The sequence below is a fragment of the Silene latifolia genome, chromosome 6 (assembly GCF_048544455.1).
Source record: "Silene latifolia isolate original U9 population chromosome 6, ASM4854445v1, whole genome shotgun sequence".
Taxonomy (NCBI): domain Eukaryota; kingdom Viridiplantae; phylum Streptophyta; class Magnoliopsida; order Caryophyllales; family Caryophyllaceae; genus Silene; species Silene latifolia.
The window spans coordinates 38,037,502-38,058,242 of NC_133531.1; the positions used below are offsets into that span (position 1 = coordinate 38,037,502).

The following is a 20,741-nucleotide window of genomic DNA, read 5'->3' on the forward strand; positions in this document are numbered from 1 at the left end:
TTAACTGTGTTGGACCTCTTCCACTTTCTCTGTTCACCTGGCTCTCTCCTCCTATTTCTAGATGGTCTGCCAATGGACCTCTTAAGTGTTGGAGGTTCCAAGGTTGGGCAGTCCAAAGTTGGCCACTGGTCAGGGTCAGTTATAGGTAAAATTGGCAGCCCATATGCAACCTTATAATTGGCCACTGTAAACCAATGACTGACATAGTCTGAAAGGTTCTTGTTAGCAGTGATGATGGCACGGATGGCATGTTTGAAGGAATTCCAGATATTTGCCATTGGCCACATTTGCAGGTTCTATCTATAAGATTAACAGGCAGGTATGTTCTCCCATCACGTACCTCATACTGAGCCTTGACTGATGATGTAAATGCCTCACAGAACCTTGATTCTTTCTTCAGCACTTTCAACCTCTGTTTGATGTTTGGGCATATCCCATCATCTGGCCATGAATCTGCAATTTGAGCCCTTGTTGCATGTCTGACCATGGACATCCTTCTAATGCCTACAAAAGATGGAAATTGTTAGTGTTTCTATTCATGTCAAGACAGTAAAGACAAGATACAAGATACACAAGATGAAACATTAACTGACCTTCAAGTAAAGACAAGACTGGATTGTTCTTATGTATGCCAAGTGTGCTATTGAAACTCTCAACAAAGTTAGATGTGTTCTCATCATTAGAAACTCTTGGGTCAAATCTGTATCTGGCCCATGTCTCATGATCTCCTAAGTCTGAGAACCAACTACCACATCCTAAGCCACCATGCTGCACCAAAGACTCAAGTGACTTTTTGAAGGTGAACTCTGAATAGGAATTAACTAGCTTCCAAAATAGCTAGTGCATCAGAAGTCCAGGATAGTCTTTCTTGAAATTTTTGCACAAATGTCATGCACAAAATCTTCTATAACAACTTGGCCACACTTGTTCCAAAGCTGGTTCAATTCCTTTTTGTCTATCTGATATAATTGTCCAATCTTCCCTTCCACTTTCAGCCAAGACTTGTTTTAGGTGCCAAAAGAAATTGGACCAACTCTCTTTATTCTCAGACTCAACCACACCAACAGCTACAGGGAATATTTCATTATTACCATCAACAGCTATAGCTGACAATAACACACCTCCATAATTACCCTTCAAGTGTGTGCCATCCACCCCTATTAAACTTCTACATCCTGCAATTAATCCCTTAAACTGAGCACTGAATGACACAAACAAGGATTTAAATTGCAGAGGCTTCTCAGGGGTGTCCATAGTAGTCCATGCACAAATAGCATAAGATCCAGGGTTAGTAAGCTTTACTACCTCACAGTAAGTTGGTAATAATCCATAAGATGTGTCATGGCCACCATTGATAAGCTTTAAAGCTTTGTCCCTCATCCTATACAAGGTGGATTTCTTCATGTTGAGTCCATACCTTTCCATTAACTTTTTCTGAATGGACTCCCCAGTAATTGCATGATCTGCCCTTATGTCTTCAATAAGTTTCTTAGAAACCCATTCAGCATTTGCCAGGGGGTTATAACTTTTCACACCATTACAGCCATGTTCTGCAGCCCTGATGGATTTGATAGCTCAAGTGGTTCCATCTTGTAACACACTAACATGGATTCTCCATTCACACCCCACAGTGGCACATTCAGCAGTGTACCTGGACTTATCAGCCTTCACAATTATTATATGAAACCCCTCTTGAATGCAGAAATCTCTTAGGGTATCTTTGAAATGCTCTTGATCCATAAATAGCATCCAAGGCCTAAGCTTAATTGTGCCAAAGACCTTATCATCATATATCTCCCCATTTGCAAGAATTTTTGAGGCCCACCCTTCTTCATCTACTGACCATTCAGTAGTTGCATATGGATCATATCCATCATCAATTTTGTCAAGACCACAGAGGACTGTATTATCCTCAACCTCTAAGTCAGAAACTTCCTCATTATTAACATCTTCTTCATCAGTTGGATTGTAAGAAATGTCTGAGCCAGAATCATCTTCCAAATCATGAACCTCAGCATACTCAAGTCTCCTCCTTCTATTTCCTGTTCTACTTGGCTCAACAACTTGGCCTACAGTACTCCTAACCTTAGGCATATATACACCTTTCAGTTTAGCAGTTGATTTGGAAAGTTTAAATTGTGGTTGTTCCTCCATAAGTTGTTTTACAGTGGCTTTGGATTTCTTATTTGTGGCTGATGATTTTTTTTTGAGTAATGAGATTTTTTGAGTTGATTTTTGAGTGACAGATTTTGTGAGTGACAGCTTTTTGATGGATGTGTTTTCAATGACAGAGGACTGTGTTAATCTTAATCTTGGACTCCTTCTGATCATTGAGTTCTGGGCTATCACCTCATTAGGGGAAGGTGATACATTATGAATGGTCATTTTGTTCAATAACTCACCACTCATCACAGTCCTCAATGGTGACATGACATGTTCTCCACTATTCCTTGGAGATATTCTAGAGTTTTGGCTAGGTATTACAGGTTCAACAACATCATTTATTATCAAATTTCTCCTAACATCCAGTTTTTTCCTCACACCACCCTGATTACTTGGCCACATCTCCTCAATTTCAACAATCTGTTTCTCTTTCTCTTGGACTCCCATAAGTTTTCTAGCCAATTTTAACACAGTAGAAGGTGTTGTACCACATCCAATCCATTTATCAATCACCTTCTCTCCCTCAAACCTACTGAACATTTCTATGAGATCCTTATCACACAATAACTCTATGGATTTCATTTTGAAACTATAAGCAAGACTAGGATGATTAGGCAGAGGAACCTTCAATTTCACTGCCTCATCATATAAGTCATTCACAACATCTATGAGCAAGCATCTATCAGTATCATCAATGTCCACATAAACACAACGCCCTCTATAATTCATTTTCAATTTAATGTTCTCCATTCTGCAATAATCAATCACTACACTTCAATATAAGATACACAAAGACAGGGATGATATAAAAAAAAGCCATATTTTTTAGACCAAAATTATGTTCTTGACAAACCCTAAACCCTAAATGCAAAATTAAATCTTAACACTATACATTAAGCAATAATCAACTACCACACTCAAATTATAATATAGAAAAGTAATGGAAAATGGAAAAAGCCCTAATTTTTAAATCAATTATCTGATGATTATGAAACCCTAAATCGTAATTGTAAAACTAAAACTGTAGTCTGTTTTAGATGTAAACAAAATGTTCACCAAATAGATCATAATTCACATGCAAAAACATCAAACAAAAATGGAAAAAAAAAACACATCATATTGCAGCAACAAACAAATCTAGGGTTTCGAAAGACCGTTAGAGATGATTACATACCTGACAATGAGCAGAAGGAGAGCACCGTTGAAGGGATGAAGAAGCGACTGAAGAGAGTAGCGTTGTGGAGGTTGTGATGGGACAGTTGATGAAGATGAACAGGGGAAGTGAAGGGTTTGTTCAGGTTTTTGAATGGGAAGAGTGTATATGAGGAAGGGTATTTTAGAGGGAGTATATGTGGCTGCATAGTTGGCATAAGTTGCCAAGTCATATGCCAACTCACTGCTTAGTAAGACGCTTACTTGACAAAATGCGTGCCAACATGACACTTAACGTCTAAAATAGACGGATTATATAAGATTAGCTACTGATGGGCCAACTAATTAAGTTTAAGGGCACGGTTAATAAGTTCTCATACGAAGGGGTACAGATGGGAAAAGTGAATAGTAGGAGGGCATAAATGGGAAAAACTCTAAAATGTATCTAGCATTTATGTAAAAAAGTGTCTATATGAATAGCGTAAAGTAAATCTGAAATTTGGCTAATAAAAAAAATGTATCTATACCGTCAAAAAATGTATCTAGAATAATGAAAAAAGTGTATACCATGCATCAAAGTGTATCTCAGATTTTATTGAAAAAAAAATGCACTACATATATTTCAATGTATCTTGGGTCGTTCTCACCGAATGATCGTTAAAATATATTACAGATACACTTTTTATCAATAGTCATATACACTTTTTACTATCATAGATACGCTTTTTATATTAATTTAGATACATTTTATCTTAATGTAGATACAATTTTTCCATTTTTATATATATTTACAACTAGATACATTGAAATTTGTCTAGATACACTTTTTTTATACCAAAATCTCATATGCACTTTATGCTATTTTAGATGCACAAGCATATTCTTGTAGATACATCAATTTTTGATGTAGATACACCTATGACCTATACCAGCACTAACCTGAATACACAAAATAAATTAAATTTATTACCCATCTTTCTGATCTCCTTTATACTTATACATAAATCACCTCAAAATAGTGACGCATCACCATCACCAGTACACGCCTTCCACTGCCGACAAACACACGTGACGACGGCGCGCCATCTGAATATCTCGGAGACCTTCATCGAATACCGGTGACCAACTCCGTCACCGGACGTACCAGAAATCGCCAACGACATCATCTAGTCCACCTGACGAGACCGACAACACTATCCGCCTAAAAAACCCGAATTCATCTTCGAGTAGCTGGTGACCACCACCACCATCATAACTGGACCTGAATTCCCCAGACGACGTGTTCTCAGATTCAATTTTCCGAATAGGTCAAAATTGTTATCATTTTCTCAAAAATCTATTTCTTTTAATTAAATCTATAATCAAAATCGCAAAGAATTGTCATAGTATGTCGGAATTAAAATCTCAAAAATCTACACAGAGTACTGCGCTCGCCTGTTGGAATTGTTATCGTCTGTGTGACGGTGTCGGCTGCTCGGTTGTTGTGGTACGATGAAAAAGGGGGCAAACAAGGAGGGATGACGGTTATGGACTTGGTCGGAGCTCCATCGATCTTATGGCGTAGATGGCGAGATTTTTCGACGAGGGTATCGTCGGAGCTCCGGTGATTGGGGCTCTATGTGGAAGATGGTAAATTAAGAATGATGGAGTAAGGGAGGTTTGCGTTTATGTAGGGGTTGTTCTAGATTTAATCTCAGCCTCACATATTAGTCTAATCTAATGGTAGACATGCGTTCTCACCGAATGATCGTTCTCACCGGATCCTACCCCTCTCTCTCTCTCTCTCTCTCTCTCTCTCTCTCTCTCTCTCTCTCTCTCTCTCTCTCTCTATATATATATATATATATATATATATATGAAGGAATAGAATCCTTCCAAATCGGGGATTATAATCATTAACATGGTATCACAAGATTAAGGAGAATTTTCGAACTCTCATAGATCATGTGCTTGGTTATCTTTCGAGATAATCGCTGCCTCACGCATAATCATTATAACGAATGATTCTTCCTCTACATCTTCGTCCAAAGCAGGCCTGCATCCCTGTTTCATCGTATCCAACATCTAACGCAAGATTCGTGTTCTTGACGGCACGAATGTCACATATGCATTGTGGGTTCGCTTATTCAAAATTCATGCTCGTGGGTATAAGGTGTCTCACATCAATGGCACACCCGCTCCCGCTTAGACTGACGCGTCCTTTGACTCATGGTATGAAGTCGATGCGCATGTTCTTCAATGGATTTACGGAACACTCAGCGATGATCTCCTTCCCCGTGTTCTTGAAGACGAATCTAATGCCTGTGAAGCTTGCGTCCGGGTTGAAAACATCTTCAACAATAACAAAGGGACGCGTGCTGCTGCCCTTAAACAAGAGTTCAATACTCTCCGTCTCGAGCACATGCCGTTGTTGGAAGCTTACTGTCAACGCCTCCGCGAACTCGATAACATGCTTAAAGATGTCGACGACGCTGTCACTGACCGCCGCCTTGTCATTCAACTGGTACGTGGTCTACCTGGTGAGTATGACATCGTCGCATCGTATATTAATAAAACTTCTCCAAATTTCGAGACTGCTCGCAATATGCTCGAACTTGAGTTACATCGCAAATCTGGACGCGATGAACCTGCCACTGCGTTGGCTGCCCCTGTTGTTGAACCGTGGATTGACACCACCGCCAAGGCAACCCCTTCAGGTCCCCCACGCCAAACCAACAACAACATAAATAATAACCAAAACCGTTATCATCGTGGCAATAATAACAACATTCAGTCAAATCGCAACAATTACAACAATCGCCAATCGACCAACCAGTCTTCAACCACACCTACACCAGCTTCCCTGTGGGCCCTACACCGGCTTGGCCCTCTCCTTGGACACCACCACCATGTCCTTACCCCATCTACCCAAGCTGGACTCAACCGTGGCCCTCTTATGCTGTCCAACAACCACGGCCTCCCATATACCGAGGTCAATCATCTCGCTCCCAAAGACAGGCCTATGTCATGGAAACCGAGCCTCCTCAATTGACTGATCTAAGCCAATCGTTCCAGGCTCTCTCGGTGCACAATAACGTTGATCCTTGGTACATGGAAACAGGTACATCCTCTCACCTTACATCCGACTCAAATATGATTACTACTCCGCTTAATTCGAGCAAAATTCGTTCTATTTATGTCGGCAGCAACAATTGCATTCCAATTTTGGGTTCAGGCACATCCACTTTAAATACAAATTCCCGTACCCTTCACCTACGACAATTCTTTCACGCACCGAACATAATTAAAAATCTTATATCAGTGCGCCAATTTACCAAAGATAATAATGTAAGTGTATTCAACCCTTTTGGCTTTTCTGTGAAGGATATTCCGACTGGGAAAACGATTTTGCGGAGTGACAGTAACGGCGAACTCTACCTTGTGTCATCTGTCCCATCCTCGAGTCCATCCAGCTCATCCCCGTGTCCGCCTCAAGCTTTTCTAGTCCATCAACATGACGTTTGGCATCCTCGTCTCAGTCATCCCGGGACATCTATCTTAGGTTTATTAAGCTCTCAAAATCATATTAAATCTCATGATTTTAGTCTTTGTTCTTCCTGCCAAGTGAGTAAAAATAAAAGACTCCATTTTTATGACTCCGATTCAAACACTATTGCTCCTTTTGATATCATACATTGCGATTTATGGACGTCACCAATCTTGAGCAAGCAGGGGTACAAATATTATATGGTCCTTATTGATAATTTTACTCAGTTTGTCTGGGTATATCCCCTTAAATACAAATCTCAAGTGTTTAACAAATTTCTTCAATTTAGTAATTTCGTTCACACACAATTCAACCGAAAAATTAAATTTTTCAATGTGACATTGGTCGAGAATTTGATAATAGCGCTTTTCATAATTTTGCCACTAAGCATGGAATTGCGTTTCGGTTCTCATGTCAACAAACGTCACCACAAAACGGTAAATCCGAGCGCATGATCCGTCGCCTAAATGATATCGTCCTAGTCCTACTTCACCATGGCTCTGTCCCTTCTCACTACTGGGTCGATGCCTTCATGCTGCTTCCCATCTTCACAACATACTTCCCACATCTACCCTAAATTTACGTACACCCACTTCCGCTCTCTATCTCAAAAATCCCTCCTATGATCACCTTCGTGTTTTTGGGTGCGCTTGCTATCCTAATAATTTCCTCCACCCGTCCTCACAAACTCGCACCCTGATCTGTCATATGTGTCTTCTTAGGCTATCCCCCGAGTCAATGTGGTTATCGTTGTCTTAATATTTCCACTGGTCGAGTTTATGTGTCTCGTCAAGTTACTTTCGATGAAACCGCTTTCTCCTTCGCAGAAACGCCTACCCTTAACCCTCCCTCGTACACATTCTTGGACCCATCCTCCGCCATCATTAACCCTCTGGTTTTTGGCTCTATCACCACCACCACCCAACGGAATCCCACACCAGCCCACACACCTCACACAGCTACCCCAACCTCGCCAACCTCACCACGAACCCCTGCCACTCCTCCCCATACCTCCCCTGACCGTACCACTTCCCCGACAGCCCTCCTGCCCAACACCCCCACCACCCCAGCTTCCGCCACCCCCAGTCCTCCCTCACCGCCTCCTCCTCCCCCTCCCCCTCATCAAATGGCCACTCGTGCCAAAAGCGGTATCTTTAAACCAAAAGACCCTGGTGCCTTTACTGCCACCTCCACACCATCACCGACACCCAAATCCCCTCACCTCGCCCTACGAGACCAACATTGGAAACATGCTACGCAAGACGAATTTTTCGCATTAAGGGAAAATCATACTTGGGACTTGGTCCCTAGACCGACTGATGCATCTATTATTCATTGTATATGGTTGTTTCCTCATCAATTTAATGCAGATGGCTCACTTCAGCGCTACAAAGCTCGTCTTGGCAAGACACAACAAGTCGGAGTTGATTGTGACGAAACATTCAGTCCCATCGTAAAGCCCACTACCATTCGAACAATACTTATGTATCCAAGTATTGGCCAATGTATTAATTAGATGTTAAAAATGCGTTCTTACATGACAACTTGGAAGAAACAATTTATATGCATCAATCACCAGGTTTTGTCGATCCATCTGCCCCATATCATGCGTGCAAGCTCCGTTAGTCACTATATGGCCTTAAGCAAGCGCCCCGCGCTTGATATCACCAGTTTGTTACGTTTATTCTCTCGCGGGGCTTCACCAGTAGCGTATGTGATTCTTCATTATTTATTTATACATCGTCTACCGCCACTGCCTATTTGTTGCTATATGGCGATGACATCATCCTCACGGCCTCCAGCCCCACTTTCCTCCGCTCTATAATTCAGCGGTTATCAACAGAATTTGATATGACAGACCTTGGCACTCTCCATCATCTTTTGGGTATTTCGGTAACTCGTACTACTCAAGGCCTATTTTTATCAAAATGGGCTCTTCCAAGCCGTGTACTACACCAGTGGAATCGGGTTCGAAACTGAGTGTAGACGCCGACTCGAAAGTTGACGATCCTGCCCTTTATCGATCACTTGCAGGTGCACTTCAGTACTTAACTATTACTCGTCTTGACATCGCTTACGGTGTCCAACAAGTGTGCCTTTTCATGCATGATCCCCGTGCCTCACATTTTCAGTTTCTCAAACGCATTATACGGTACATCCAAGGCACATCTGATCACGGTATTACCATCCGCCCGTCTCGCTCTATTGCTCTTACTGCCTATTCAGATGCCAATTAGACCGGATGCCCTGACTCTCGTCGCTCCACATCCGGATGTTGTGTGTTTTTTGGAGACAATTTAGTCTCTTGGTCATCTAAACGACAAGCGACGATCTCTCGGTCTAGTGCCGAGGCTGAATACCGGGGCGTAGCAAACGCCGTCGCGGAAACAAGTTTGCTTCGAAATCTATTACTTGAACTTCATGTCCCACCACACCGGTCCACTCTTGTTTTTTGCGATAATATTTCAGCCGTTTATCTATCCGGCAACCCGGTACAACATCAGCGAACGAAACATGTTGAGCTCGATATACATTTTGTTCGCGATAAAGTTAAGCTTGGTGAAGTTCGTGTTTCACATGTGCCTTCCGACTACCAATACGCTGACATCTTCACCAAGGTCTCCCTCAACATTTGTTTGCTCGGTTTCGATCCAGTTTGAACGTCCGCTCTCCTACCGCTCCAACTACGGGAGTGGGTTAGACAAATATTGTGTAGATATTTGTTAGTTATTTAAGTCCATCTCCAGGCATCCTTTTTTTTCTCTTATCTACCATACTTAACCTATTTTAAGTTCGGATATTGTCATCTTAAATAAGAATTTGTATAGTAACTTAGCGTGCAGGCTATAACATATCAAGACGATACATGAGGATATGTGCATCATCCTATAAGGCACCTACAATGAGCACTTACATCAACAAAATAAGAAGCTTTCCTACCTTAATTAGAGGTCTCGGGTTTGAGTCATGATAATGCAACAATGTTAAAACTCATAGAAAGTCTTTCTGTGCCATAAGTAATCCTCTAGACTCGAATCCCGCCTAAGTGAATTGATAAATCTTGTGGGGCACCCATTGGCTACTAACCCACAATTATGCCATTTAGATTTTGCAATGTAGGAACCACTTATCAAAGAATCTTCTCCACTTTATTGGATGAAACGATGCATAAAGAGGTGGAGATATACCGTATATGTTGATGATAATAGTGTTAAATCCATGATGCAAGAGGGTCACACATTTGCGAGCTTTTCGCAATTATTTCGCTAAACTTTGCAATGTAGGAACCACTTATCTCAGTCATCAAGAATATTGGTTTTACTTTAAGAAAGCAATTCTTGCCGAAAATGAATCCGCTAACAAAACCATACGAAATCAATTGATACAAGTGCCGAAAATGAACCTCTTGGAACATATTGGCCTATGACTTGCTTCAAACGATATTCCGAAGCACATCGAATTCCATTGAGTTACAACACCATCCAACTTATCCTCTACAGCTATACAGGTAAAATCATCAAGACCTTTCTAGAGTTCTGAGATTCATGATTCAGCTACCAACTTTGCAAGATAGCATTGAATATCCGTTTTTATCTTTATCCGGAACTCAGTTGCCACGCCCTGAACTTAGCTGTTGTGTCATAGAAACAGACAGCAGTAACCTTCAAGCCATCTACAACTTGGTCATGAAGTAATGTCATTGCCCAGATTCTACCATGGGTTGACAAATGTCATATAGACCTGTTAGGAAATTTCAATTTTGACACAAGAAAGAATCCGGAAGAAATATATTTATATATCTAACCAGCAGGGAATGAATCATCAATACAATTCCCTAATTGAGAAATACTCGGACAACTTTTTGTGAAGCATCTAAAACCATGTCGTCTTCAAATATACATGCAATTAAGGCAAAGAAAAACACTCAGATGAAGTAAGGAAACAAATGTCCAAACATTCTGAAACTTGTCACTCAAGAATAGGGTGGAGATACCTGTAGCCGACGAGGAAAGTTTGTGTCAATGTGCAGTGACATTAGTGATTTGTGCCCCAGACTTAATCAGCAACCAATAATATATCACCTCCATATAAATGTTTACGTCTATTCTGGGTCCAGGCTATGAGAAAATGTCACCTGAAATTGGTGGAAAAGTAAAAGAAGAAACAAGTGATGCAGGATCAAGCTCTGCAAGAGCCAATGCATTCCAAAAACATTACATCGCAAAAAAAATAGTCGTTAATTTTAGCAGCAAAAAGAGAGAAAAGAACACAGTATACCAAACGATCTGACAAGACATTTAAAAAAATCATCTATTGCTGAATTGGGTTTGTACAAATTATTCTACCAGCATCCTTTAATACTTCTTTCCTAGTTTCCTAGCAGAAATTTCTTGTACAATTCATGTACTACTTTTTCTTCTTCTATAACTTCTTTTTGGGAAAAGGGGAAAAAAAAAAGCAACTAACTAACAAGTGATTTCCTGACAGATCTAATAAGGTCAAAGTGATGATGCACGTTCCAAAAAAGTGCATAGCATTTTTGAAACCTGAAAGGTAATACCTTCAACATATTACATCTGCAGCAAGCTCTCTACTAACTAGCAGCAGGCGGATTTGCTTCAATTGAGGCCATCATATTCCACAATGTGATTGCCACAAGCCTATAAAATTTGCTTCTTGAAAAGAAGTCGTCTACAAATTCGTCGATATACCACATTTTATCAGGCTTCCACTTTCATCGATATACCACCTTTTATAGGTTTCCACTTCAGAACACTGACCATTTCTGCTTAAGCCGGAGTATGAGTGTCAAGTTCTCAAATGAGCTTCCGTGAACGTTCTCTGCCCTTTATCGAGCTGACAAGTCTATGCTTGCCACGGGCTATCTTAACCTGCCAAAGGATTGGTATCTTTAAACCGGAAAATCCCTTCTCAGAACAGAGAGCAGCCAGAACATCAGAGGGGCATTGAGCTCAGTAATTCACCTATTTCTAGGGTTTGCCTATATAAGTTCTGCCACATGCATGTAAAGACATTTTCCGATTACCAAGTTGAACTGTCATTTTGCTAAGATCAAATATCTAGAGCAATTACTCGTTCAAATGTTCAATCCTTACGGTTGGAGAAGTGCTTTGACTTGTCCTCTTCCAAAAGCGTTCCAGGTTTGGATTCTGAAGATATATCAAATAACCTTGATCGCGGACCTCCCTGTCTTGAACCCCTTGCACCGGAGTTAAACTTACTACGAGCAAAATCATATGCAGGTCCTTTGGTAACCAATAATTCTTTTGGTAAAGAATCCATGTCCATGTAACAATTTCGAGCTTTTGCATCAGCTATGAGAGCTGCCCAGTCATCAGACTGCACCAAAGCATTAGCGTTCCCCATAACCTGTGGAAAGATGGCAAATTATGAACCATATCAGCAAAAAAGATTTAAGACCGTACAAACATAAAACAGATACTCCTTAAAACATTACCCAGTGCCTCAAGAACTCTCGCCTTAATCAACGAGGGCGGGGTGTCATGGATGGTGACTAGAAGTCGGCCCGTAACGGCGGCGGGGCGGGCGGGGGGGGAGAGTCTTACAGCTCTTATCCCTGTGCTGGAAGATACATCCAATACTTCCGAAATACCCAAAATGATGAATGTGTAGAGAATTGCATCATCTGGCTGCTGTTATAATGTACAAAAGTCACAGCCAGCTTAATGAATCAATTAGCTTTAGTTCATCATGTTCCAAAGCCAAAGATAAGTGAGTCTTTGGCTACAATAAAATGCACGAAGGACACAGAAACAAATACTCCTTCCTAACTTACATATATGAGACACAACCATACAATATCCAGAGTAAATAAGCATACCCATAGAGCCCTCCGTGCTCGAGTCAGCGCAACATTCATTCTCCGGATATCAGCAACAAAGCCAACCCCATGACTTGAGGCACGGACACATGACATGATAATGACATCACGTTCCTGGCCTTGAAAAGCATCCACCGTATTAATGTAGAGGTCCTTCCCTTCTTCGGAGTTAAGAACATCTGCAAACTCGCGCTGAAGACATTTTAGCTGCAGCTTATAAGGTGTTATAATGCCTACAGTAATTTTACCCAATCCCAGAGATTTCACTGTTTTCTGAAGATGCTCATATACACTAAGGCAAATTTGTGCTTCATGTACATTCTGAAAAGAGACAGAACCGCCTCTGTGGGACTCTCGGCCATGAGTTATATCATAGAAGAGATAAGGCTTAAGCAAAGGATCTTGGTGATATCTCTCATCAGGTAGGCCCACAACACTTTCACTATCGGTAAGTCGTCCCTGATAAAAGTACCTAGAAGGGAAGTCCCTGATTTGAGGGTGCATTCTATACTGGACCGACAATAACATCGTTGGACAGCCAGCTTGCTGGAACCTCTCAAAAAGGCTTCTGCTGTATAATAAAGTACCAGCAGCCTTGCTAATAACAGTAGCCGGAAGCTGCTGTGGGTCACCAACAAGAACACAGCGTGCTGCACCAAGAGACAGAGGAGGAAGAAGTCCTACTTCACTAGCTTGAGCTGCCTCATCAATCACAACCATATCAAACCCATGAGTAAGGCGTGAAAACAATTTGCGGCCACTGCTTGAGAGAGTCGTAAAAACGATTTCCGCTTCATTAGCAAAACTTGTCTCTAGACTAGCCCGAGCTTCCTCCAAATTGAAACTACTGCCTGGCCGGAATTTTCCTTCTAAAATAAGAAGACGGGACAATTCAACCAGAACTTTATCTCTTTCTTCAACTACAGCGGCAAGAGTTTGCAAGCAAGCATCCCGGTTTTGGTCTCGTGCCATAAGAACGTCGGGGTCCACTCCAACGGACCCTTGGGACCGTCCAGCAACTGCTACTGCATTAAGTTGTCTTTGGAGAGAAGCCATCTGGTGAGACAAATGAGCTTCACGGCCTTTCAACTGTTGCAACCATCCAAAAATTTCCTCCCGGGTTTTCACCAAAAGCTGTTCGGTTCTACGCTCGACAGAAACAGCTTGTGCTGCCCGCGTCTGTGAGTCAACACCAACACGAGCGACATCTGGCCTATAAACCTTCATCTCACCATCAATGAATCCCCGATCAAGGACACGTCCAAGCAGTTCATCGGTGGCAGCGTTAGATGGAGCGCACACCAGCATCCTAGGTTTAGGGCAAAGTTTTGGCAGGGTACGGAAAAGATTTTCATCCATGCTACGAAGAACTTCATCAATAGATCCTGAAGAAGTAATGTCGGTGTTTCGTTCGCTATTTTGCTTATAGCTTTCAGGTGCCAGTTTTTTAAGCAATGCTGTATAGTAATGCTGATATTGAACTAAATGGATCACATTTAACATCCCCCACACGGTATGTGTCTTGCCAGTCCCAGGAGGACCTTGTACTAAAGTGAAGGGCCATGGGTCTTGCTTCTTGGTCAGTCCATTACTAGTACCAGCAGCTGTGTGCATGGCAGCCCACTGGATGGCTGATAGCTGGGGCCCGTTGAATGTCCTATGAATGTGCTCAATAAAATTAGGAGTAAAGCATTCAGGAATAGCAGGAGTCTGCTCTTCATATTTGGGAAAGTGTTCTGGACTTGGCTTGAGAATTGCATTTTGCATCTGTACAGTGATAACTGAAAATTCTTAGAATAACATAATTTATAAACAAAAGAATAAGAAAAACTAAAGCAAAAACTTGAGAACTGCATTTGAAACTGTAAGTGAACTCAGAATCATGGTTTACAATAAACATTTCAAACAGAGGCACCAAAGCAAAACATCCACCTGTACGTTAAGTCGGCGGAAAGCATGTAATGCAACGTACTCGCGTTGTGTTGTTGCCAATGCACCAAGCACGCTTAAGAACCAGATGCCTCTTGGCTGAAGCTTCCTCAAAATGTGGCCATTGTCTTCAGTACTGTAGCAAAAGTATATAAATGAGGCAGATGTTCAAATATCAGTCATATTGGGTTAAAATTTAAAACTTCAGCATATGAATAGAGTACGATCAGCCCAGAAATGTTTAACCCACCTATTATTTGGATCATAAGAGTCCCCCACAAAAAAATGAAGTATTGCCCCAAGAGGGTCCCGCACATCAAGGGGTATGTGCCTTCTAACAGTTCCCACAACGCGCCCACTTCCTTCAGCCTCCTCAGATTCTTCGGTAGTTGGATTAGTGTTCCTTCGATATCGAGCTATCCATACAGCATAAAATTTAGTATGTAGATACCAATGAACCCATACAAATAAAAAAAAAAAAAAAAAAGGATACCAAGAAGAATCGTATCACAAACCTGAACTTGGCCTTGGTGTAGAAAGAACTGCAACATCACCCTCCTTAAAACTCCACTTTGCCTCATTCGCAGGAAGAACTATCACATCATACCATCCTAGCTCCCAAAAATGAATATCAAGTTAGGCGAGGAGGAAAGGTTCAAGTGTCCCAAATTCTTAACAAAACAGCTATCATACAATGAAAAAGAATACGGAGCACCTAAGAAAGACTTCAGAAAGTCGGCAAGGCAACAAAAGGAAAATTGCCATTTTCAGCTATTAAGAAATCACAGCAACGGTTATGACCGAAGGTCCTCGTCAATTACAGCTAACAACAGCAAGATACACGAGTACGGTTTATTGCTTGTCTATTTCACATACAGCATTAACTTGGGAATTTTAAGACAACAAAAATGACATCAAAATGATCAAACAACTTCAGCATTTTCTTCTTCCTCAAAACAGCTAATAAGATTAGCGCAATACCAACAGTTTGTTTGAAATGATGCAAAGGTATGTTTGTTGCGTTTTATAAACGCAAAACCTCAAGTAGTTATGTTGTAGGCATATGACGGTATTACGGAACTGATTGATTATTTTCTCATATGATTCTAATAAAAAGTGAAAGTATTGCGCTAATCTTTCATATGATTCTAATATGACTCTAATAAAAAGTGAAAGTATCCTGGTTATGAATTGAAAAAGGTGAATTTAAGCTCAAATTTTTATACCCATTGTGCTGATTTTTTAAAAAGAAATATATGTGCTATTGTGCTGTTCTATATTGATGGTTTTTTTATTTCCTATACAGAATCCTGATTTCATATTAGATATCAGGTGCAGTTCTTGTGATTGTAGTTGTAGGAGTCAACAAGCTAATAGTATAACAAGTTGGTGGCTAAGCTCATGTGAGTGAAATGGTCTCAAGTATTGTGATTGTGAGCCCACTTTTTGGTCAGCAACTATCTGTGCTATTGATGTCTATTGAGAGTGCATGATTAGGCCGAAAACGGCTTCAATTGGATTTTGAGTGTTACGTAGTGGAAGAGCCATTTTTCCAAACTATTCATTCCTCTCTTTCATTTGTTTATGTTTGTATCATGGAGCATCTATTCAAAAGGTTTGACATACCTTTATGAGAAAAAAGAAAAAAAACATAGTCAGAAATTAAAAAAAATATATATATCGTTGAACGGTATTCCAATCAATTTAGATATTTTTTTTACTTTTGAAGAATCCAAAAATAGAAATATAAAATTTAGGAAGGGGATATGGCAATGAGCTGAGGATTCAAGTTTTTCATATTTTAATACTGTACAAAATAAAACATTATGGTAGAGTATTTGAAATCTATTGTGCTAAGCTCACATATAATCAATTGCACACCTTTAGGGGAGTCAAAATCGAAATAATGAGAAGACATAACAGAGCATTTTTTAAATGCTTTAATCTCACAGCACGAGATATATCCACAATTCTCTTAATAGTGTTCTTGTTGTCAATACTTAAGACTAAAGAACACTAACACACGTCTCCCCACCACGCAGTCTAAGTCGTGATATATGAACACACTAAAAACGACATCAAAGTGATCAAACAACTAACACATTTTCTTCTTCCTCAAATTAATATATGGCTAGTGTGATATATCCTGATTAATGACTTTAATTTCGTGTCAATTAATCCTGGAAACGCCACATATACTTTAATCATATCCTTTTATAAATCAGCTAACTTGAATGTTTAAAATGGACTGCACTAGGAAGGTAAATACCAAAAGTTTAGTACATAATATTAGTACATTACCTCTTTCTCGTCTCTCAACCGATTTTATGCGGACCATCACATGTGCATCTCTAGAGGATGTTTCTGTTAGCTCCTCCCATGTGCTGTAGAGTTGTGCCCGGCATTCTTCAAATAGAAGAGGCTCAAAAACTCTAATGTACTCTTCTACAGATTCGAACTGACCAGGAACACACTGAAGCTCAGATTCCTCTACAAAAAGGAGAGACACAGAATAAAAAATGATTGCCACAATAAAGGCAGAAACAGAGTCAATAATCAGAGATGTGCTCTTGTGGTTCCCACGTGCCCACTCCAGTGTAGACGTGTAGTCATCTCCGAAATCACCCAAGTATAATCGCTATACTGATACATCTATAAGAGGATCATCAATTTTTATTGTTACCTAGAATCGCTAAATACCATGATTTAAAATCCTTGTCAAGCTGGATAGTAAACGAAACAGCAGAGAATAGGCAATAAATCAGTGTGTATTACACTGTTTACAAGTCAGCCAACAATGGGATACAGTGACAGTGATACAAGCTTCAAATTATCAAACTCTTAACTTTCACTAAGTTGAAGCTGGAAGGGTGTTTATTATAAAGTGAATTTAAATTCAAGCTTCAGCAAACCTTTAGTGTAGCTTAATTAAATAAAAGAGGCAAACAAATTCTTTACATTTTGTTCAGATTAGAAGCATCAAACAAACACGTCTCATTCTTTAACTAGAGATCATCATAATCAACGTCACCTAGTCTAGCAACAACAATACAATACAACAGCCAAATACCATCTACATGTTAAAAGCCGAGAAGTGAAGTCTACCTGGATTATGCCAGAACTTTTCACTGGTCACCTCACGCAAGAGCCGCTCTACTGATGTATCATGATACTGATTACTACTGGTCACAGTTTGCCTCTTTGGAGGATTTTTCTTGTTTGCTGGTTTAACATCAGTCGAAGCATGACTGTTAAACCCTAGCTTCCGTGATGACATTGATTGGTCTTTGTATTGCCTAGAATCACTGGGTTGCTTCCACGAATTTTGTCTAAGGTTTCCCTCCATTGAGAGATCGCTATAACTGTTCAATCTTCTAGGCCTGGCTAGAAGACCTGCATTCACATCACTGTTGCTTTCAGATTTACCGTCGACACATTCCGTTGAACTACGTTCTTCATTGCATGATAAATCAACCTGATTCTGGTCCTTAATTGCAGAATCATTCGGCTTCTCCCCATTAAGCTCGGTACAGAGTCGTACATTACGGCTTCCTTTGATGGTACGATTGCTACTAGGTGTGAGAACACTCTGCTTCCTAGGGGTTGAAGACTTTGCTGTGGCGGCTTGCTTAGCATCTTCTATGTTTATAAACACCGTTTTTCGCAGCCGCTTTTTTCCTAACATAGCCTCTTTTTGTTCATCAAGCTTGTGCTTTCTAGAATTATTCAAAGATTTTAACGCAGCACTAGATTCGGAACCCTTGATCTCCTTTTGTTTAGGAACTGACTCTGAATCTCCAGGAGTAACCATGGAAGAAGCACCACCTATATTGCCATTCAAAGTCTTATTGCTTTCACCTATAGTGTTAGTTCGGAGAGCACCATGTTCCTTTAAAAGTTTGTTGTCTCTCCCCAACAACTTTTCCTGTACCCTGTGGTTCACTTGGGGATCCGTACATTCCCCATCAGACCACTCTCCTTCCTCTTTTTCTAATGTCTGCATATTCAAACTACTTGATCCTATCAATCGCATCTCTTTACTATCGCTGTCGTTCGTTACACCATGTAATATGGTAGTATCAGAATTTTGGTAATTCACACGTGCCTGATCATCAGTTCTATCTACAGTGGAAGATATACTTGACCTAACAAAAGGTTGGAAGCCAGAAACGGAAGAAGCATGAGAAAAACCACTGTTATTTCCAATGCTGGGCTGACCAACTGATACCCCAGGCAGATCAGGAGGACGTGAACTTAGAGAAGGGAGAACTTTCTGGGGCTGGACACCAGATGAACCATCAATATCCTCATCTTCCTCTACTGGAGTCTCATTAAGATCAAAAAATGGCCTCCCACGTGATCCCATTTTTTACATATATGCATAAACCTGAAGAGTTTGTGTAAAAGAAGAGGACGCGAACTTAGGGAAGGCAGAACTTCGGCTTCTCTCGACCTAAATAGAAACACTATACCAATGTGAGCAATTGAGTAAAAGACCTATCGCAATATATCAGACTAAAAGCGCATAACAATTGAATAAAGCGCATTTTACATCAGTGTCCGCAGAAAGTATATATAACCTTCCACCCAAAGGACATGCAGAAAAACTGTCAAACAACAGCAAATAGAAACTCTGGGAGACAATTAGGGACGACGACAACAACAACAACAACAAAAGCCTTAATCCCGTAATGAAAACAAGAAACCAAGATTAATATTATTGGAGCACTTCAAGAACTTTGAAATTATATGCAGAAGCCGGCCGCAATGACGATTCCCTGAAGCTAGCATTCTAACAAGGGCTCCAAACACAGTGTCCCACAACCAAATTTACTCAACCCCTCCCAAATTCTTACATTAATGGTTTGACTTCATTCACTGTACAGTAAAACAGTAATAATAATGAAAACTTCCCAAATAACAAGTCACTAACAATATGTATCTACACCATTGAAACTATCAATGCAACACCATTACGAACCCGTAAAAAAACAGATCTCTTACATTAACCATTACTGCAGATTCACTACTTTGAATCCAAACACAATCAAAACAACTAACCACAACAATGATCGATCAAATTGAGTAATCCATCACTAGCCATTACACATTAGGCGAAATTTAGGGTATAATTAAGGTACAAATTCATCCCTAAAATACAATAAATTCACAATATAGAAACAAAACAGGTGGAAATAAATAGGTTATACAATTGAATTGAATTGAAGTTGTAATAAGGTGAAATATGAATGAATTACCAGATGATGAATGGCGTAAATTGGGATCTGAAGGTGTTCGAATTTCTAGGGTTTTGGTGGTGATTTGTCCTGTCAATTGTGGAAGGAGAGGAAGAGAGCATGTATCTGAGTATGAAATCAGATGATCTGAACATTGTTGATATATATATATATACATACACGGCAGGTACCTCGCTCTAGTCCGACCAATTATAGAAAATTCCCTTTTTTATTTTTATTTTTATTTTTTAATTTCTTTTTAAAATTATAAAAAATTATAAAGTATTTGTATAGTCGTATTCGAATATACCAAGTTAAACCCTAACAATATGCGAAAAACTTAAGAAAAAATGTTATACGATTCCGTAGTTTTTTCACTTGGAGGAATTCTGCCCGCACGGATTTATGGTGGTTAAGGGGGTCGTGATTACTCTCTAAGGAATATCTTCATTTTTCACCCTCGAAAAATCGTAGGAGCGGCTGAAGCAACTGAAGATTACAAATGCTCTTTTTTCTGAGGTTGAACAAGTTAGGAGCAAGAAAATATAAACTATCACGATTGTTATATAAATGAGACTGTATATAGAATCGTATCTCTCTCAACCATCAACATTAAATTCAAGAAAATACAGAGAAATAAGATTATCAAATTACTTAAGGAGAATGGGGAGTGGGCTACAGAGGAGACCGATATTGAGAACACACCCTATGGATATTTCAGATATTTGTTCACTGCAACTAACCCGAGTAATATCGACGATGTACTTCAGTGGATGAATCCGAAAGTGAATGATGATATGAATGACATGCTACGTCAGCCTTTTACTGGAGAGAAAGTTAAACAAGCGCTTGATCAAATGCACCCTCATAA

The 20,741-nt window shown here is 40.1% G+C and overlaps 1 protein-coding gene and 1 non-coding gene across 6 annotated transcripts; one reads left to right on the forward strand and one right to left on the reverse strand.

Annotated features, from left to right (window-relative positions):
* Nucleotides 1–10,076: 10,076 nt before the first annotated feature.
* LOC141586746 (putative helicase MAGATAMA 3) lies at nucleotides 10,077–20,050 on the reverse strand. 5 transcript variants are annotated; one of them, XR_012519618.1, is made up of 10 exons: nucleotides 19,892–20,050; nucleotides 17,739–19,086; nucleotides 16,935–17,123; nucleotides 15,149–15,244; nucleotides 14,884–15,049; nucleotides 14,637–14,769; nucleotides 12,705–14,471; nucleotides 11,403–12,232; nucleotides 10,836–10,976; nucleotides 10,077–10,582 (listed from the first exon to the last, which is right to left on the reverse strand). XR_012519618.1 is itself a non-coding variant. In XM_074408063.1 (8 exons), exons 2-8 carry the CDS (start codon nucleotides 18,997–18,999, stop codon nucleotides 11,948–11,950), a joined length of 3,897 nt encoding a protein of 1,298 aa, XP_074264164.1. In that variant the 5' UTR covers nucleotides 19,000–19,086; nucleotides 19,892–20,050; the 3' UTR covers nucleotides 11,139–11,947. The 5 variants fall into 5 exon arrangements, 2 of the variants coding, with proteins under 2 accessions (XP_074264164.1, XP_074264165.1); XR_012519617.1 differs by lacking the exon at nucleotides 10,077–10,582 and adding an exon at nucleotides 10,615–10,729; XR_012519616.1 differs by lacking the exon at nucleotides 10,077–10,582 and having other exon boundaries at nucleotides 10,615–10,976.
* Nucleotides 16,716–16,834, forward strand: LOC141589034 (small nucleolar RNA snoR80). The gene has a single exon (XR_012519992.1). It is a non-coding gene; the product is annotated as a small nucleolar RNA snoR80 (small nucleolar RNA).
* Nucleotides 20,051–20,741: the final 691 nt, after the last annotated feature.